Source organism: Seriola dumerili, unplaced genomic scaffold, assembly GCF_002260705.1.
Source record: "Seriola dumerili isolate Sdu_G_001 unplaced genomic scaffold, Sdu_1.0 BDQW01000043.1, whole genome shotgun sequence".
Lineage (NCBI taxonomy): Eukaryota > Metazoa > Chordata > Actinopteri > Carangiformes > Carangidae > Seriola > Seriola dumerili.
In genome coordinates, this window is record NW_019174298.1 from 2,522,310 (window position 1) to 2,543,440 (window position 21,131).

General features: G+C 37.3%; 3 protein-coding genes across 7 annotated transcripts in view; 2 read left to right on the forward strand and 1 right to left on the reverse strand.

Moving 5' to 3' along the window:
* The first annotated feature begins 515 nt into the window (after positions 1-515).
* LOC111217325 (ammonium transporter Rh type B-like) lies at positions 516-2,228 on the forward strand. Its single transcript, XM_022739140.1, has one exon. The coding sequence runs from the start codon at positions 619-621 to the stop codon at positions 2,041-2,043; it is 1,425 nt and encodes a 474-aa protein (XP_022594861.1). The 5' UTR covers positions 516-618; the 3' UTR covers positions 2,044-2,228.
* Positions 2,229-3,711: 1,483 nt separating this feature from the next.
* Positions 3,712-13,358, forward strand: LOC111217377 (RNA-binding protein 39-like). 4 transcript variants are annotated; one of them, XM_022739214.1, is made up of 16 exons: positions 3,712-3,910; positions 5,046-5,103; positions 5,274-5,345; positions 6,689-6,738; positions 6,857-7,048; positions 8,648-8,701; positions 9,051-9,168; positions 9,256-9,408; positions 9,798-9,935; positions 10,030-10,095; positions 10,176-10,380; positions 11,441-11,527; positions 11,635-11,731; positions 12,073-12,178; positions 12,572-12,650; positions 12,744-13,358. In XM_022739214.1, exons 2-16 carry the CDS (start codon positions 5,053-5,055, stop codon positions 12,842-12,844), a joined length of 1,569 nt encoding a protein of 522 aa, XP_022594935.1. In that variant the 5' UTR covers positions 3,712-3,910; positions 5,046-5,052; the 3' UTR covers positions 12,845-13,358. The 4 variants fall into 4 exon arrangements, with proteins under 4 accessions (XP_022594935.1, XP_022594936.1, XP_022594937.1 ...); XM_022739215.1 differs by having other exon boundaries at positions 3,712-3,772; XM_022739216.1 differs by lacking the exon at positions 5,274-5,345.
* A 1,032-nt stretch (positions 13,359-14,390) lies between these two features.
* Positions 14,391-21,131, reverse strand: part of LOC111217376 (embryonic polyadenylate-binding protein-like) — a 14,251-nt gene continuing 7,510 nt past the window's right edge. Inside the window, exons 12-14 of one of the 2 annotated variants that reach the window (XM_022739213.1) lie at positions 15,437-15,529; positions 15,206-15,336; positions 14,391-14,453 (exon numbers count right to left, since the gene is read on the reverse strand). In XM_022739213.1, coding sequence (XP_022594934.1) covers positions 14,391-14,453; positions 15,206-15,336; positions 15,437-15,529 — 287 coding nt within the window. Of the gene's footprint in view, positions 14,454-15,205; positions 15,337-15,436; positions 15,546-21,131 lie in introns of both variants that reach the window. The other variant, XM_022739211.1, reaches the window with a different exon arrangement.

A 21,131-nucleotide genomic window follows, 5' to 3' on the forward strand; every position in this document is an offset into this window, starting at 1 on the left:
TTCTGACCAGAACCACTGAGATCACAAATGAGTAGCTTAAAGCTACTCCAGAAAGAAACTGGTCTAACATGACCAGACCCCCATATTTTTGGGGGTGTATCTAGTTTCATTGCACAGTATGTCAAATGGTAAGAGGACTGTCAGCATCGGCTGACATCAAAGAAGCTGATGCATAGTACTGTTACATCAGTCACTTTAACCTACTTCTTGAAAAAGGTTTCAGTCAAAGTGATTGATCTGGACAAAACTTGCTGAACTGCACTGATAGTGACATGCACTGACTACACAATCACAGCATGACATAAGCTTTATCAGCATAAAAATGTATTCTGATGTCAGATGCATATATACTTTATGAGACAAGCTACTGTGAATTTATAGATTCCATGTGCATGGTGTATTGTGCTGTTAAATAACCACAAAAACGCTGATGTATCAGAAATGTTGCATGTCTTATTACAGCGGCCAAAGTCCATACAGCAGTATTTCTCTCTGAGGGGAATATTGCTTGTGTTTGTTTGAGAGAGAACAGGCTTGACCAATGATCTGTCTTATCTACACAGAGATAATCCAGCCTGCAAAAAAAATGATTGTCATTTGCTCCGAAGAACCGTCAAGATGAAGACACAGTCGACCAGCCTTCGCTTTAAGTTACCTGTGTTTGTGTTTGTCATTGAGGTGGTTATTGTTATCCTGTATGCTGCCTTTGTCACTTATGATGAACACACTGATGCAAGATTTCAGACCAACCAAACTGACCCCATGGACAATGCAGTTTACAAGGACTACCCTTTTTTTACAGACATACAGGTCATGATATTTCTCGGCTTTGGATGCTTGCTGGCATTCTTCCGCCTGTATGGCTTTGGGGGGATGGTTTTTAACTTCCTCACGGCTACTTTTGCAATCCAATGGGCCATTCTGGTGCAGGGGTACTTCCAATTCAGCCATGACGGTAAGATACACCTTGGAGTGATCAACCTCATAAATGCAGAATTTGCCTGTGCTGTGGTGTTGATATCTTTTGGGGCAGTGCTGGGGAAGACCAGTCCGTTGCAGCTGCTGGTCATGGCTCTGCTGGAAGTGCCAATGTTTGCAGTCACAGAATGGGCCGTGCTGAAGTATCTGAGGATCAACGATGCAGGAGGATCTATTCTCATTCACCTCTTTGCCTGCTATTTTGGCTTGGGTGTCACCTTTGTGCTGTACAGGCCTCGTCTAAATGAAGGTCATGCAAAGGAGACCACCAGCTACCATTCTGACATCCTGTCCGTGATGGGGACCTTGTTCCTCTGGGTGTTCTGGCCCTCCTTCAACTCAGCATTAACACTGAAAGGAGACGACCAGCACAGAGCCATCCTCCACACCTTCATCGGCCTCAGTGCCTCCACGCTCACAGCCTTCGCTCTCTCTGCGATGCTGAACAAAAACGGTAAGCTCACCATGGCTGATGTTCAGAACGTCACCCTGGCTGGAGGTGTGACAGTAGGGGCATCTGTTGATATGATGATATCGCCTGCTGCTGCATACGCTCTGGGTATAATGGGCTGCACTGCATGTATGCTGGGCTATAAGTACTTGAGCCCCTTCTTAGCACGGCGCATGAGAATCCAGGATCAATGTGGAATACATAACCTACACGGTCTAACAGGACTCATATCCTGTACTGCAGGGATCTGTGCTATACTGATGGCTGACGAGGAGGTTTATGGCCCCAGTTTGTACGAAATCTTTACACATAGAGCACCAGTGGAAGGGGACCCTAAACTACAAGAGCTGCAGATGTTGATCCCCGGTTTACAGCCAGGTCTGGGGAGGACTGCCCGGGAACAGGCTCTCTTCCAGGTCGCAGCTGTGTTCTCCACCATAGGAGTGTCAGCACTGGGAGGCGTCCTCACAGGCTTCATCTTAAAGCTGCAATACCTCGCACCACCATCTGATGATTTCTGTTTCGACGATGAGCCATTTTTTGATGTTCCCCCAGACTATGATGCACCACTTAAACTCAATGACACAACTACCACTGAAGATTCTGTTGCCTGATATGCAACTGCCAAGTGCTGTCAATGAATCTGACTGAAGATGAGAATGTGTTTGTATTTGTCTTTATAAGTAATGGAATTTATCATTCATCAACAGTACGTTATAGTGACTATTAATCAAATGCTGATATCCATTACATTGTAAATAAGCACTAGTGATTATAGATGATAATGACGAGCAATGCAGTAACACTGTCCAACACTGTTTATTTATTGTCATACATGCAAGCATTAAAGGAAATTGAATGTTGTAGCTCTCTTGGCAAACAAGTCACAAGTTTGTGATGTGAAATAAACTCTTTTTAAGCTGTATGCATTTTTTCTATAGTAATTATGTCTATAATTCAAGTACAGAGGGAGATAATCAACCGCAGCTTCGAAGTTTCAACATTTAAATTTGAGAATAAGCCACATGAGATGAAGCATCTCACAAAAGAACTTCAATCAGTGCAATAACATAAAAACTCATACCGTACACAAACAGGGCTCAAATCTCTATTACAAGCAGTATCAGCATGAAACTGACTGAATAAAATGAATTAGCACTGGGAAATGAAACTTAGGCTACATACTACATACAATAATTGGTTCAATTTTAAGTTAAAAGCTAAGCTTGTCTCACAAATTGTTGATGTTTGGGGCTGAACTAAGCTTAAGGCTGTTTTGCATTTGAAAGAGTTAAAACAAATGCATTTAAAAACATGAAGCAACTAATGAAAATTTCTACCAGAGTTCAGTATTATATTAACCACTTAACTGTATCATACATGAAAGCGTGGTGCATGCAATAAAGACACCTCAAAACAAATTCACAAATATTATATGTAACAAATATACAATATTAACATAACATATTAATCTGGACATATTAAACAGGAAATAGAAACAGGGACGCAAATTCTTGATATTCATGGGATATGAATGCACAAGTTGACTTTTCTTTTGAAGAGTCACTAGATGGTGACACAGAGCCATGAAACACATTTAGGGTATTTGTTCCCTCAGTAGTGTTTCATAGGCAAACCAGGGGACGTTACATTATTTTACATATTTCCATGGTGTTGGTCTCATGCATGTTTTATCAGTGGTTGCTGCTGCGTTACTGTAGGCCAGTGGTAGGCAAATATTGGCCCATGGGTCAAATCCAGCCCCCTGACAAAAGATGATGTGTACCTATAATTTGCACCAAAAACATTACACGATTTTTCAACAAATCTGGTGTAGCTCACAATATAAATATAAATCCCACATTTAGAGGGGAAATCAGGCATTGCTTACAACTCATAGACATCTGACACATGACAAGTGGCTCTAAGTAGACACTGCTATTTTATAATGGGATACAAGCCAAAAAGGTTTGGAAACACTGTGTTAATCTTTGACAATGAGAAGGAAAATCTTCCTCATAAGTAGTAGATAGTGCAGCGAAAATACAGTATTTCTCTCTGTAGTGTGGTGGTATAAAAGTAGGCTATAAAGAAGCAAAAATGGGCCTACTTGAGTGAAATGCAAGGAATTGTACGTAAGCAGACTACTTGAGTAAATGTGGCATATAGTTTGCATGTGGGGGTGGAGCTGGTGAAGTGCTTCTTAGCTCCAGTAGGGGGCAGTGATGCGACACCAAATACCACAGCTGCCGTAAAAACCTCTCAGAAGAAGAAGACGACGAAGAAGAAGGAAGGAAGGAAAGAGCGTTTTGATACCAGGCCGCGACCTGCTACTGAAAAAAGGTTACATAACTTAGAAAATTTTAATTTCTTCTTAGCTTTGTGTGACCTGCCGAGACGGAGACGTCGAGAGGAGTCTCTTCAGCTGCACATTTTCTGCGATATTTTGACTTTGGCACGCCATTTCGTCAATTTCAAACGGTAACGTCGATGTTTGCTAATGCAGTTAGCTCGCTGCCGCCATATTGGCACTTCACTGACAACTTAGCGCCTGTTTTTCCAAAGTAAACATTATTTGTTTTACTGTAAACATTTTTGAGTAAGGATGGTTGCAGTCTTGTCGCACCGGTGTACGTGTTTATTGATATCTGTATTATCAATCAAGTGAAATGTGGGGCTTAAATAATAATAAGGGTCACTGAAATTAGCTAACGTTGAACCACGGATGTGGCTAGTTAGCATTTAGCTTCGTGTTAAGTGCAACGCATGTTTATCCTTTATGATAGCTCTTAACATTAAATATATGTTGGTCGTTGAACTCTTTTGAATCTGTAACCTTAAGATTGTTATATTAATTGGTTAATATCCAGTTAAATTTATCAAATACTATGTAAAAAATTGTGATATTGAGGGAAAGATGAAGGAAGTTAAGGCAAACTCCTTGAAGCACATTGTTACCATGTAATTTATTTTCAGATGATGTTCATCTAGATTAGAGCTGCAACAAAATACAAAATCTGAAGAGGTCAAATTGAACTCTGAGTAACTGGGATGGATATTATAGAGACATATAAACCAAATGAGTAATGAAGAAAATAATCTGCAGATTAATCAGTAATGATGATAACCGTTAGTCGAGGCTGTAATCTAGATTCCATTCACTGGATTTCAGACATAGGAGAAGTATCAGGGTGTAATCTTTATGCTATGTAGGACTGCAATTGATGATTATTATGAATTAATTTGTAGATTATTTACTGAGTCAATTGCTTAAACGTTTTGTCATCAAAGTTCCTCTTTTGCCTAACTAACAGTCTGAAGTATGTGTATGTGAAGAAAAAACAAAAAATGTTTCTATCACACAAGACTAAGAACATCAGCACCCCCTCACAAATGACAAGCTGTAACGTGGGGATGTTTGACTTTTTTTTGTTTTTACTTAATATGGCTTAAAGAACTAATTGATCAAAAATAGTTACCAAACATTTCTGTGTAGAAGGGAGGGAACCTCGTGACCAACTGCATCAAAACAAATTATCCAGTTTTTTGCTTTAATGTGATTATGCACAGTAATACAGTTTCTTGTGAGGTACTTATTGTTGCTTCCTTTTCACAGGATCATCATGGCTGATGATTTTGACGTTGAGGCCATGCTGGAGGCTCCATACAGAAAGGTGGGTTCAGGACTACAGAGATGAGGCCTGTTTCACTGTTATGATTTACTCTTGAGTCCTTTATATTTGCTACTGTGACAAAGTTTACTTGAATGTTGTGTGGTGTGTGATTGAGTATTTAAAACGCAATACAGAATTATAAATAAATCCACATCTATCTCTCTTTATAGACTTCCCTAATGATATCTCACCTCTACTCCCATGAATTCATCTTTGATTCCACTGTGAACTGTGAAAAAAAGGAAGGTAGTTATTGCGCATATACTGATGTACTGTGGTTCACCTTAGGACTAAAAGAGATTCAACCTAGAACATCCAATCCCTATTCGGTTGCAACAAGGTGAATGCCAATGGTTGATAAGCCCATCTTTACCTGTCCAGCAAAGGAGGCAGTATTCAGATTTACAGTCTGCATGCTGTTACTGTCTCTGGATGTGCAGGCAGATCTAAACCTTTGTTCTGAAATCGAAAAATACATGTCCTGCTTTGTGTGGCTTTGATAAGAATGGATCTCTCAAGCACCTTTTAAGTCATTCAACTTTCACCAAATTGCTCTTTCGCAAAAACCATTACGTGTGAAGTTGTAAAATAAGGAATTCTGAATCGTGTTTGTATCAAACTATAACTGTTGTCATTTCAAAAGTTGTAGTTTTATAACAAGATTGCAGTTGCACAGTTTGGCTGTGTAAACACATGACCCATTGCACAATTTTATGGCTAATTACAGGTGAATAATTTCCTATTTTTCGTAAATATGAATACTGCCTCTTTGCCATAGCCAACTGTAATGTGAATCAGCATCTTGATTTTGCATGCTACACAACACCACAGATATTGATATATTACTACAATGACTGTAAATAGATACTTCTATCTAGCATCATTGTATTATAAAGTAAGTTACTTTTCAGTAGTTCATAATTCCTTCTCAAGTCAAAAGGTTATGAGTATTACTTCATAATGCAAACTAAATAATGGTAGTGTAACACGTGGCTGAATTAATGGATTTTCTAATTTTTTTTTATTTTTTTTATTCATTTATTTTCTTGGGCGTCAATATTACTAAGAAGTGTGAATCCCTGTTTGCTTCAGGGCAAGATGTGTGACAGAGGTGGCATCGAGCTCTTACAGTCCAAGAACGAAAATGGGTGAAGATCACTGGACTGACACCAACTACACAGGATCTCTTTTAGTGGCTGTGGGCCATTCGTGGTCACATGATTAGGCACAAATAGTGGCATTGGTACGATCTATTAGAAGGGGAATGGTGGAGATGACCTGACAATTGTCAAAGCTTCCTGAACTCAGCTAATATGTTGGACTCCCTCCCTTATCTTTATCTTTGCTTTAAGTATTGTGCAGTCTTGTTAAAAAAAAAGAAAAATAAAAAAACAGGAGTGGGATGGGAAGCTATTGGGGTGGTGGAAGGACACTGTCCAGACATGACAGTAGAAAGTTTGAAGTATTATTATTATTAATTGAAAATATTTTGCATTTTCTCTTGTCCCACCCCACCCCCTTTACCTTGACGACTTGAAATGTTTCATCTACGTCCTCATGATGTTCTTCTATCAACCTTGCTTAGGATGAGATCAAGTCCTCTCATGCAAACGGACATGACGACCAGAACAAGAAGTAAGTTTTAAATTTCTCGCATTAGTTTTACTTCACTGAACCACGGGGACTCATCCATTTAATTTAAAACTGTTCACTTTGCACCACAATAGCAGTGCTGTAACATGTTTTTTTCTAGGAAAAGGAGGAGCCGAAGCAAGAGCCGGAGCCCAGGCTCTAGGAAAAGAAGAAGCAGAAGCAAAGACAAAAAGAAGGGTAAGAAGAGGAGCCGGAGCCGAGACAGAAAAAGAAGCCGCAGCAGAGAGCGTCATCGCAGCCGCTCCCGCAGCAAGGAACGATCTGGGCGATACAGAGCACGCAGGAGCCCCATGTATGTGACCTTGTTAACCTTAATGAGATATACAAATAGGCCACTTTGTTAGGTACAACATTATCCAATTCCCTACAACTATTCAGCCAAACATTCCACCTTCTTTAACTATATGTTTCTTCATGAGGTTGTAGTTTGCAGTGGTGTTGAACTGGACTGTTATTCTGAGAGGGGTTTGTAAAGTTTTGCCCACACTATTTACAAACATGAGGGAAGAATATGAGAAAGGCATTCAATATAATGTTGTGCAGTACAACACAACCTCTAACTACAACCACAGTAAGAACAGTGTATGCAAAAGTTACATGCAAATTGCATCTTTTGTTGATTTTTGAAGTGAAAAGAAGTAAATACAACCTCTGCAGCAAATGGACATGAAATATTAGCCTCTCTTCAAATGCTACTACACTGCTGCTTTTTTTTTTAATAAACTTAAAATAATAGAGGTAGACAAAAAAATGAACTATTTGTGGCATGTGCAAAAGTTTGGCACCCTACTATGTCAGTACTTAGGTAACCCCCTTTTGTAGCTGTTAAGTATAGGGGTGGAAATATTCTGCTTTTGGGTTGTGTGGCAGCCAGTGACACAGGAAACAATGGATTCCATTAAATATCAGCAAATACTGGATGTAGATATCATGCCATCAGTCAAGAAAGTGAAACTGAAAAGAGGCTGGCCTCTACAACAGAGCAATGATCCAAAGCAGATTTCAAAATCCACCATATGCTACATCAAGAAACACAAGCTGATACTTTTGGAACAGCCCTCACGATCTTAACTGACTTGAACATCATTTAAACTCTGTGGGTAGATCTTAAACATGCTGTGCATGCAAGACAGCCTAAAAATATCTCAGTACTTGAAGGGATCTGCAGAAAGAGTTTGTGAAAATGACTAAATCAAGAATAGACTTTTAGCTGGCATCAAACATTGCTGTGATATCTGCCAAAGGATTGCCAGTAGAGTTCCCAAACCTTTGCAGAGGCTACAGTTGGTTTCATTTGTTGCATTAACATTTGAATTATTTTTTGCTGCAGGGCATATAACATATAAACATATTTATTATTTTTTTTCTCCTCAGAAATCAACCAAATATCTAAATAGCCCAGGGTACAAACTTTTGCATACAGCCGTGTTGAATTAATCTCTCCCAAAGCTTAAACAAATACTGACCATTATAAGCTTCATAAAGGAGAGATATGTGGCAGAATTGCTGTGCTGGATTGCACCGGATTGTATAGGTATACCTCATAAAGTGGCCAATGGGTGCATGTAGTTACCAATAACTAACCAATCCATCTGCTGTTTTTGAGTATTTTCAATCACAGAATGTTGTCTTTTTAACTTTCTGGTTCAGACAGTTCAGAAAACACTAAAATGAATTTCCTTTTTGTTTGAAAAATACTGTACATATATTGCTTGTTATAAGTTGCTCTTCTGTTTGGGAGAGGCAAAGCGATTTGTCATGCTGGAGCAGGAAATTAATTGATTAGTAGTTGCTCACATGCTGCTGTGGACGTTAGGGTTAACAGGACAAATTTTTTTGACACATTGTCATATTTTGCCCACAAAAAGTAATAATTCTGCTAATATTTCAGCCGGAAACGTTCCAAAAGCCGGAGCCCCTTCAAAAAAGACAAGAGTCCCATCAGGTGAGATGAATATTCACATTTTGAACATTGCTGTGTACACTTATGTTGTTAAAGCACCGCCAAATCAAAAAGATGTCCTCCCAACCTACTCTTGAGGTTTTTACAGGTCTTTTTTAATGATTTATTTCTATCATCAGGAAACAAACATTACACCATGGTTGACCAAACATGTTTACACAGTTTAGGATTTTAGAAATTTAGATTATGAGGGTGCTATATGGCACCACAACAAAATCAAGGTGTCTATAATATGACTTAATGTGCCATACATATTAATAATTTCATCTGTTATTCATTAAACAGCTTGTTGTATTCATTGTTTAAATTAGGGTGTTTTTGTCTTTTTAAGGCAACCAATTGACAATCTAACACCAGAGGAGAGGGATGCCCGCACAGTCTTCTGTATGCAGCTCGCTGCGAGAATCAGAGCTCGAGACCTGGAAGATTTTTTCTCAGCTGTCGGAAAAGTCAGTTGATTTTCATGTTGTCATGTATAATCCAGCAAGCCTGTATGTATAAATTATCTGTTAAACTGTCACTATTTCTCTCTGAAGGTCAGAGACGTGAGGATGATCTCAGACAGGAACTCAAGGAGATCAAAGGGTATTGCATACATAGAGTTTGTGGAGGCTTCTTCTGTACCATTGGCGATTGGATTGACCGGCCAGAGGCTTTTAGGAGTTCCCATCATCGTCCAGGCCTCTCAGGTGGGTGTCTTGACCTAATGTTAACTTCATCTAAATAAAGTGCGGCTGGATTATTTCCATCCAATGTGACTGAATTTATTAATAGAAAGCTCTGTGCTTCAGCAGCAGAGGCCTGTCTGTGCCCCAAACACTGACCAGTCTTACTGTCAGCATGCCCGTGATGTTATGAAATGTTTCTAAATATCAAACAAAACTGTTCTAGAAATGCAGCAAAGAGCTTAAATTGTTAACAAAAATCTTGTTCCCCAACACCCTTCATTTTTCAAATGAACTAATTTAGCTCAGATTACAGTGGTTTGGGATAAATGGGGTATTTCTATATGAAAGTTCCTAATGTTTAATATATTTTGAACAATAATAATTGTTACACTTTCCACATGTAATTACAGGCTGAGAAAAACAGAGCAGCAGCCGCTGCCAATAATCTACAGAAGGGCAGTTCGGGTCCGATGCGGCTGTATGTGGGCTCGCTGCATTTCAACATTACTGAAGAAATGCTTCGAGGGATCTTTGAGCCTTTTGGAAAGGTCAGAAATAAGTTTCACAAATACATGGGAATTTTTACTGTTATCCAGATGCATTTGTTACAATCTTGTGCATTGGTGTTTTTTGTTTCCAAAGATTGAGGGAATCCAGCTTATGATGGACAGCGAGACTGGACGATCCAAAGGATACGGCTTCATATCGGTAATTAAAGCCTCTGTATTTCATTAACAGTGCAGTAGTGCCAGCAGCTAGTTTGACTCTAAACTCCTTGCCTTTTCAAGTTTGCAGATGCAGAATGTGCAAAAAAGGCCTTGGAGCAACTGAATGGGTTTGAACTGGCTGGACGTCCAATGAAGGTGGGGCATGTTACAGAGCGCTCAGATTCATCGACGGCCAGTTCGTTCCTGGACAATGATGAACTAGAGAGAACCGGCATCGACCTCGGCACCACGGGGCGTCTACAGCTTATGGCTCGACTAGCAGAAGGTTTGTAATAACCTGTGTCGTGTTTCTACCAACAGTACAGGGGGACTAAATGAAAATGAATTATTCACTTGGACTGAAAAATTGTCAAAATAAGCGTTGGCTTCATGTTACATCAGATATTTAACCAAATACTCTATTGAGCGAAATCACTGGCATACATATCACACCTGACAGGAGAGGAAATTATTCATTAGACTGAGTAAAATTGTGCTGTGGTGCGTATTACTTTAAAGGTCTAATCCACAATTTTGAGAAATACAATTGTTAATCAGGGGGTAGGCTTGTAATGATTGATCTGCAAATTATTGTCTTTATAGCTTGGTCTAATAAATGTTAGTAAAAAGTGAAAAGGGGCTTTCACAATCTCAGTCGTGTAATATCCTCAATATACTTGATTCGCCCACTAAAAGTCCAGAATCAATTTACTAACTGACAAAGAAAACTTGTGCTGCAAAGAATTTAGGAAATGGTGGTTGATAAATGTATTTCTACCTTGTCATTGTTGAAGCAGGGTTCGTACAGTCATGAAAAACCTGGAAAAGTCATAGAATTCAGAAACTCTTAAAGTGAGTAAAATGAAATCTTGAATATCTATTTCATAGTTAAGTTTTTAGTTACAATTTGAATTATTAACCTTCATAGCAGAAGGGTATAAAATGATATGAGCATATCACAACAATACTCTTAATAGAAATAATTATCACTAGTTCCTACTGTCTACAAATGGTCTTGGAACTATTGTGGTTAATTTAATTTATTTTACCTACTTTTCCATGTACACACAGAAATCACAAAAAGTTTGGACATAGGAATTGCTGTTAAGTCGTGGAAATCCACTGGCCTGAATGTGTATGAGGCGTCTCACATACAGAGCTCAAAACACTAACAAATGTTTCCATTTTTATAAAGAAACAAGTCCAGTGGTAGACATGACACACCTAAAGGACTTTTCTGAAAATGTCACCATCTCTGTCAGTGTCATGAAGCTACCATCTGATTTGGTGTCTTATATGTTGTACCTATGCAAAACAATTTTTCATTTCTCTCTCTCCCTCCACAGGAACTGGTCTGAAGATTCCTCCTGCTGCTCAGCAGGCTCTACAGATGACCGGCTCCATACCGTTTGGAAACATCGGGGCTCCAGCAGGTGAGGCGCTAGATGATGGAAAACATTTTGTGTGTCTTTGCGTGTGTTTGTTTTTAGAAAATTCAGTGACATTGACATCAATCAATCAATCATTCTTTTTGTTTCAGCTGTTCCAACTCCAGCTCCAAGCCAAGCCTTGAACCTCCCATCACAGCCACTGGCCACACACTGCCTTCAGCTGTCCAACCTGTTCAACCCACAAGCGTAAGGATATTATCACTTAGATTTAGGGTTCACTTTTATTGTCTTAAATTTACTCGCATGCCCATTGAAAGAAGAGTTTTTGGTCTCTAATCATTGCTCCTCTCCACACTAGCTGTGAAGATTTCAGTGTGAGTGATGGGGACAAAATGTGTCTGGATCTTTGAGTAGAAATGCATCACAAAGCTGATATGATGCTTTAGCAGCCTGAGTTAGACAAAGCAAGTTACAGGAAACAAGAATCCTTTCAATGTGTAAATATGGAGATGTCGACATTGTTTTAAGATGTCTTGAAAATTGTCCCATTTGTCTGAGGTATACTAACATTATTGAATGTGTTTCAGGGAAAACGATCCCAGCTGGGCCTCTGAGATCCAAGATGACGTGATTGAAGAGTGCAACAAACATGGAGGAATTGTTCACATTTATGTTGATAAGAACTCGGCTCAAGTAAGTTGAAGCATAGAGTGTCAGTTCATGTCAAGAAACATAATGATGTGTAGCTCAAGAACAAGCCTGTAATTACCATGTATGGTGATAGGTGTCACCAAAGACAAAACAGATCTTTGACATTGCCACTTTAAGCCTTTACTTTGACCAGTTGACACAATAGAGAGCCATATCATGAATTTGACATTTCTCAGCTGTGTATAACAATAAGACAGTTATATCATCAATCAAGTAGTGAGACTAAGCAGCAATGAGCAAGTATAGATGGATTCATTAAACAAATGTGAATCTCAGAGGGGAAAACTTTTGTGACTTTCTGTTCAGACATTTTTCAAAGCTGTGAACTGCTTAAATCTAAAGAGTTTTTCTTTTCCTCGACTCTTGTTCACACAGGGTAACGTGTACGTGAAGTGTCCCTCGATTCCAGCAGCGATGGCAACTGTAAATGCACTTCATGGACGCTGGTTTGCAGGTATGTAATGTTGCCATTTGGTTTTGAATCATTAATAAAACAATGTGGAGAGCATTCTCCAGGTTTTAACTTTTTTTCCACTTTCTCTCCCAGGCAAAATGATCACGGCTGCCTACGTTCCCTTACCCACCTACCACAACCTTTTCCCTGATTCAGTAACGGCAAAGCAACTTCTAATGCCAGCACGTCGATAGTCAGAGATGTGCTAATGAAAGGCAGTGTAAATACATTTGTTTGCATTCATGGAGATGTGATTGAAACCGACACATTGAAATTAGTTGGCTGTGTGTAATAAAAGTTGCCTCAATTTCACAAGTTCACCATTGAAAATTAGGCTTTTTTTTTTAGTTGCTTTTCAAATTTTTTGTGGGTTTGTGTTGTAAACTACCATTGAGGAGTAATCTCCTGGTATCTATCGGTCTGTATGCTTTTAAATATTACTGTCTTATCTGCTTGTTTAAATCCAGTTTTAGATTTAAAATAAATTGCAAAGAATCACACAAATGTGTTAGGTTAATAGGCCTTAATGCCAAAAGTATATCAATGTCAACAATAATCCTTTGTAACTTTTTACAGCCATAATTTCATTTTTTGTATGAAGGCTCCCAATAAACTTTGGCAAATTTGACAATTCATTCTATGTTTTTGTCTCCTTTTTGGGAGTTTGTCAATTCCAGGTTCAAATAAATTACTTTGTGATTAAAAGGACCCCATGTTTCTCTGATCTATTTTTTTTTTTTTTGTCCCCCAGCAAATTGGGTTTATTAAAGCTTGTCTTGCTGCTGAAATTTCTCACCTCATTCAGCATGAAAAAGTCTTGGGTACTTTGGAGCGGTACAAATCAAAGTGCTGTCATTCAACTACCGATAAAAAAAAGTTGACTTTATGAGCCAAACAAAACTACACCCTCACGTGATTTGACCAGTATCTTAGTTGCAGAGTTAGAGACTTAGATGTACAGGTCGCTGTTCACAAGTTACACTTTTTAATGTAGTTTGCTGCAGGGGTTGTATTGACCTATTTTTCAGTTAAAGAGAAGAATTGAAGGATAAAGACTCACTGGTTGGTCTGGCAAATGTACATCTGGTTAAGCCACCTCCACTAAACGGCAACGCACAGCAGCTTTTCTGTGGGACCAAGAATTTTAAACCTGAAGTAGATGTAATGCAACAGTGACATTTTGTGATTAACAAATGACACAAGACAGGTTTAATGCATATACTGTAAACTTTATCTTCTAACAAAAGATATAGCAACAACAAAATTGCTTAAACTTCACAAATCTCTCTACCCCTTATTTAAACCACATGGTACATTTTTCTCTTTTTCTCAAAATTTTACTGTAAATATATTTTTCCTCCTGCAGAAAGTCGTTCACATCTGGGAAAAAAATGACATGTTAGCATTTAATGTCTGAAACACAGCTGTGCATGTCAAACTGAATTGACTTGACAGAGTAAAAAACAAGAATTGTTTCATTTAACCAAATAAGCCAATACTATAACTTGATGCAGATATTTGCAAAACCACGAGGGAGCTCAGCACAGGGTTTTCCACAACAATCACCAGCCGCCTGATTAAGTCAAAATGATCAGTACCAATAATGCTAAAAAAGACACTTTCAACTTGAATTTATAGTAACTCTAAACCTTGAATATCGCATGTGCTGTAATGATCCATCCACTGCTGTAAGGTCTCTGAACATAGGAACACAAGTGGCTGCTGACCTGAAAGGGCCCTTCACTTCTTAGGAGAGCATTCCTTCGCCTGATGGGCCTGCAGGACAGCAATCGCCTCGTCCACCTGCCCAGAGTAGAGGATAGAGACAATGTTGAGAAAGCTAACGCCACTCTCATTATTGACATTACTCTTATGTGTTTATGTTAAATATGAAGCTACATCCAGGCGACAGTTCACTTTGCACAAAGAAAGAAACAGCTAAAGCTCACTGTTCAACAAGTTAAATCTTGAAACCAAAGAGTGAAAACAAGTACAATTTTATAAAAGGGTTATGATATGGGTTTTATTATGCTAGACTATTTCTTAGCCACACAGGTGAGGGTGGTATTCTCTTAGCCATTAGCCAAGTTTCAAACACTTTAAACAATTCTCATTTTGTTAGAATATTCTTGCATTTCCCCAATTACATCAATCATTAAGAATTGATCATTATCCTCTGGAGGAACACTGCAATACCATCTACATTTTTTTTAAACTTAAATTTTTGTCAAGACTGTCAACAGTCCTCACTTTCTCCTCGTCAACTGAACAAGCCAAAGTTGAAGGCCATAGGATGTAGTTAAAATTACTGGTAAGTTAAGATTTTTTTTTTTTTTTGTCAAACTACCATTTTCAAGGTCAAGCAAAACTTGACTTTTACACTCAACTCTGTAGTTACCGTGGTGATATAACTAACAGAAAACTGTGCAAACCATTATGTGTAGCAACTGTTTTATCACCACCTCCCATTGGGTTGCTTGAGATCAACTGCTACGACTGTTACCGTGCGATAGCAGGATATTAACCAGCCCGCAAAAATATAATCATCATTATACCTTGGAGTGCAGAGACTCGGGCGACTCCAGCATGTGCAGCAGCTCTGAGTTGTCAATCTCCAGGAGCATCCCAGTGATTTTTCCAGCCAAGTTTGGGTGATGGGCATGGATCATTGGGTACAATCGCTCACCTGCACGTCACAGCAGAGACAGAGGTCATTAACCTAAATAGTAAAGTTTCTTCAATTTACATAAAAATAAAAAAAAGGCAGGAACTGAATGATGCCACACCAAGAAGCTGTTTCTGGTCCATGAGTGGAGCTGCAGCCAGCATCGAGGCAGTGAGCGGCTCTGGGCCTTGAATGTGCACTGGTGGCTCCATCACTGGTGCAGGAATAACCTGACGACATCAAGGGCACCGATAATAATGTTAATAATCACCTGACAATTTTGTATTAAACATATTTTTACTGTGACGTTCTGTTAATTTTGAATCTGCAGGTCATTTTCCCCACTTTCTGCCATGATGATGATGTTTGAATTTCTTTCATTTTCAATCTAATAAGGCACAAGGCTCAACACATCAACATTCATACAGTAGTTTTTCCATCTGCAACTTCCATTAGAAGAGCATGTAAACTGCAAACAACAGAACATGCAAACTTCACACAGAAAAGCCCAGTGTTTGAACCCAAGACCTTCTCAGTGTGAGGCTACAGTTCTAACCACTGCGCCGCCCCATCACAAAGTTATAGTATAGTAAGGCATAAAAATGTAAAAAAAAAGTACACTTAGTGTAGTAAGGCATAAAAACGTAATAGTATACTAAGGCATAAAAACAGTTTAATGAGGCATAAAAAAACGTCATACTATTAGTAAGGCATAAAAAAAAAAATCCATGGAATAGTAGGGAAAAAAAAAAAAAAAAAAATAATAAATTATTAAGGCAAAAAAAAAAAAAAAAAAGTCATAGTATAGTAAGGCATAAAAAAAAAAATCCATGGAATAGTAGGGAAAAAAAAAAAAAAAAAAATAATAAATTATTAAGGCAAAAAAAAAAAAAAAAAAGTCATAGTATAGTAAGGCATAAAAATGTAAAAAAAAAGTACACTTAGTGTAGTAAGGCATAAAAACGTAATAGTATACTAAGGCATAAAAACAGTTTAATGAGGCATAAAAAAACGTCATACTATTAGTAAGGCATAAAAAAAAAAAAAAACTCATAGTATAGAAAGACAAAAAAAGGCATTAAACTGTCAAAATATGGTAAGTCTTAAAAAATTCATAGTTTTTACACCTCATTATACTACGTTCTTTATGCCTTATTATACTATGACTTTTTTAAGACTTACCATATTTTGACAGTTTAATGCCTTTTTTTGCCTTACTATACTATGAGTTTTTTTTTTTTTTTATGCCTTACTATATTATGACTTTTTTTTATTTTTTTATGCCTTACTATACTAAGACTTTTTTTTTTTTTTATGCCTTACTATACTATGACATTTTTCATAGTCATAAAAATGTCAAAAACCATCATAGTACAGTAAGGCATAAAAATGTCCAAAAAAGTCATAGTATAGTAAGGCATTAAAAAAAAAAAAAAAAAACTTCATGGACGCTGGTTTGCAGGTATTAATGTTGCCATTTGGTTTTTGAATCATTAATAAAACAATGTGGAGGAGAATTCTCCAGGTTTTAACTTTTTTTCCACTTTCTCTCAGGCAAAATGATCAACGGCTTGCCTACCGGTTCCCTTACCACCTATACCACATACCTTTTTCCTGATTCAGTAACGGCAAAGCAAACTTTCTAATTGCAGCCACAGTCGATAGGTCAGAAATGGTGCTAATGAAAGGCAGTGTAAATACATTTGTTTGCATTCATGGAGATTGATTAACCGACACATTGAATTAGTTTGGTCTGTTGTGTAATAAAAGTTGCTCAATTTCACAAGTTCCACCAATTGAAAAATTAGGTCTTTTTTTTTTTAGTTGCTTTTCAAATTTTTTGTGGGTTTGTGTTGTAACTTACCATTGGAGGAGTAATCTCCTGGTATCTATCGGTCTGTAATGCTTTTAAACTTATTGATGTCGTTAATCTGCTTGTTTAATCATTTCTTTTTAGATTAAAATAATTGCAAGAATACTCACAAATGTTGTTAGGTTAATAAGGCCTTAATGCAAAGTATACTCATGTCAACAATGAATCCTTTGGTAACTTTTTACCAGCCATAATTTCCATTTTTGTATGGAAGGCTCCCAATAGTACTTTGGCGAAATTTGACTCAATTCATGGTCTTATGTTTTTGTCTCTTTTTGGGAGTTTGTTCAAAATTCCAGTTCAATATAAATTACTATTGTGATTTAAATAGGACCCTGTTCTCTCTGATATCTATTTTTTTTTTGCGTTTTGTCCCCAGCAAAATTGGGTTTATTAAATGTTTGTCTTGCTGCTGCAAATTTCTCACCTTCAATTCAAGCATGAAAAGTCTTGGGTACTTATGGAGGGTAACCAATACAAAGTGACTGTCATTCACCTTCCGATAAGAAAAGATGTGACTTTTATGAGCCAAACAAAACTACACCCTCACGTGTATTTAGACCAGTCATCGTTAGGTTGCAAGCAGTTAGGATGACTTAGTTGTACATGGTCGCTGTTTCCAAGTTACACTTTTAAATGTAGTTTGCTGCATGGGGGTTGTATTGAACCTGATGTTTTTTCTTTTCACTTTTTTTTTTTTTTTTTTTTTTTTTTGTTATTTAAGAGAAAATTGAAGGATATAACGGACTCACTGGTTGTGCGGCAAATGTACTTGTTAAGGCCACCTCCACTAAACCGGCAACGCCAGAGCTTTTCTGTGGGACAAGAATTTTAAAACACTGAAGTAGAATGTAATGCAACAGTGACATTTTGTGATTAAAAATGACACAAGACAGGTTTAGATGCAATATACTGTAAACTTTAATCTTCTAACAAAAAGATATAGCAACAACAAAATTGCTTTAACTTTCACAAATCTCTTCCTACAACCTTATTTAAACAATGGTACATTTTTGCTTTTTTCTCAAAATTTTACTGTAAATAATTTTTCCTACCTGCAGAAAGTCGTTCACTAACTCTGTGGAAAGAAAATGACATGTTAGCATTTAATGTCTAAACACAGCTGTGGCATGTTTCAAACTGAATTTGGACTTGACAGAGGTAAAAACAAGATTGTTTTCATTTAACTACAATAAGCCAATACTAAATAACTTGAATGCAGATATTTGCAAAAACACGAGGGAGCTCATCACAAGGTTTTCCACCCAACAATCACAGCCCGCTGATTAGTCAAAATGAATCAGCTACAATAATGCTAAAAAAGCAACTTTCAAACTTGAATTTATAGTAACTCTAAACTTGAGATATCGCCATAGTGCTGGTAATGATAGTCGGATCCGACTGCTGTTAGGTCTCTGAACCATAGGAACACAAGTGGTGCTGACCTGAAGGGCCCCCTGTCACTTTTAGGAGAGCATTCTTCGCCCTCGATTTGGGCCTGCAGGACAGCAATCGCCTCGTCACCTTGCCCAGAGTAGAGGATAGAGCACATGGCTTGAGAAAGCTAACGCCATCTCATGATTTTGCATTACTCTTTATGTGATTTAATGTTAAATATGAGCTACATCCAGCGACAGTTTTTGCACAGAAGCAAGAGAACAGTAAAGGCTCACTGTTCAACAGTTAAATTTGAAACAAAGAGTGAAACAAGTACAATTTTATAAAGGGTGTATGATATGTTTTATTAATGCTAGTAACTAATTTCTTAGCCACAGTGAGGGTGGTATTCCTGTTAGCCATTAAGTCAAGTTTAAACACTTTACAGACATTCTCATTTTTGTTAGAGATTTTGCATTTCCGCAATTAACATAATCATTAAGAATTGATCATTATCCTCTTGGAGGAACTGCATATACCATCTACATTTATTTTTTAAACTTAAATTTTGTCCACAGACTGTCAAAGTCCTCACTTTCTCTCGTCACTGAACAAGCCAAGTTGAAGGCCATAAGGATGGTAGTTAAAATTACTGGTAAGTTAAGATTTTTTTTTTTTTTGTCAAACTACATTTTCAAGGTCAAGCCAAAGCTTGACTTTACACTCAATCTGTAGTTACCGGTGGTGATATAAATATACAGAAGAACTTGTGCAAACATTATGTGTAGCAACGTGTTTTATCACACCTCCATTGGGGTTGTTGAGATAATGACTGCTACGATGGTTTACGTGCGATATAGAAGGATATTAAGCACCGCAAAAATATAATCATATTAATACCTTGGAGTGCATAGAGACTCGGGGCGACTCAGCATGTGCAGCGCTCTGAGTTGTCAATCTCCAGGCGCATCCGCAGTGATTTTTCAGCCAAGTTTTGGGTGATGGGCATGATCTTGGGTTACAAATCGTCTCAGCGCACGTCAACACGAGAGTACAGAGGTCATTAACCTAAATAAGTAAGTTTTCTTCAATTTACATAAAAATAAAAAAAAGGCAGGAGACTGAATGATGCCCAACACAGAAGCTGTTTCTGGTCATGAGTGGAGCTGCAAGCAGCATCGAGCGTGATGGGCTCTGGGCCTTGAAATGTGCACTGGTGCTCCATACTGGTGCAGGAATAAACCTGACGAATCAGGGTAGACGATAATAGCATGTCATAATAATCCTGACATTTTGTATTAATACATATTTTTACTGTGAGTTCTGTTAATTTGAACTCTAGCAGTCATTTTTCCCACTTTCTGCCTATGATCGATGATGTTTGAATTTCTTTCAAATTTTCAATCTAATAAGGCACAGGCTCAACACATCAATCATTCATACAGTAAGTTTATTCCACTGCGAAACTTCATTAGAAAACGCAAATTAGCTGTAAATGCAAAAACAGAACATGCAAACTTCACACGTAATAGCCAGTGTTTGAACACAAGACCTTCTCAGTGTGAGGCTAAGTTCTAGAACACTGCGCCGCCCATCACAAAGTTATTAGTATGTAAGGCATAAAACAATGTAAAAATAATGTAAGTACACTTAGTGTAGTAGGCATAAAACGTAATAGTATACTAAGGCATAAAAAGTTTAATGAGGCATAAAGGAACGTCATGACTAAGTTGAGTAGGCACTAAAATAAAAAAAAAAAAGTTAAAATGGCAAAATATTATATGACCAAAAAAAAAAAAAAAAAAAAAAAAAAAACTCATAGTATAGTAAGGCAAAAAAGAAAAAGGAGTAATTAAACTGTCCAAAATATATGTAGAGTCTTAAAAAATTCAAGTTTTTATACACCTCATTATACTACGTTCTTTATGCCTTATTATACTTGACTTTTTTTAAGACTTACCATATTTTGACATTTAATGCCTTTTTTTGCCTTACTATACTATGAGTTTTTTTTTTTTTTGGTCCATATTATATTTTGCCGTTTTTAATTTTTTTTTTATGCTTATAATAGTATGACGTTTCTTTATGCCTCATTAAACTGTTTTTATGCTTACGTATACCTATTACACTTTTTATGCCTTTACTATATTATATGATAGTTTTTACACTCATTATAGACTACGTTCTTTATGCCTTATTATACTATCATAATTAAGTAAAGCATAAAAACTCACACATATAGTAAGGCAATAAAAAATGTCATAGTAGAATAAGGCATAAAAAAGACGAAAAAGTCATAGTATGATAAGGCAAAAAAACACTATAGTATAGTCATTATGATGTTTTTTGCCTTATTAACTATGACATTTTTCATAGTCATAAAAAACGTCAAAAACCTCATAGTAAGTAAGGCATAAAATGGTCCAAAAAAGTCATAGTATAGAAGGCATTAAAAAAAAAAAAAAAAAAAAAGTCATAGTATAGTAGGCATAAAAAAAAAAAAAAGTCATAGTATAGGTAAAGGCATACAAAAAAAAACATAAAAAAAAGTATAGTATATAGAGGC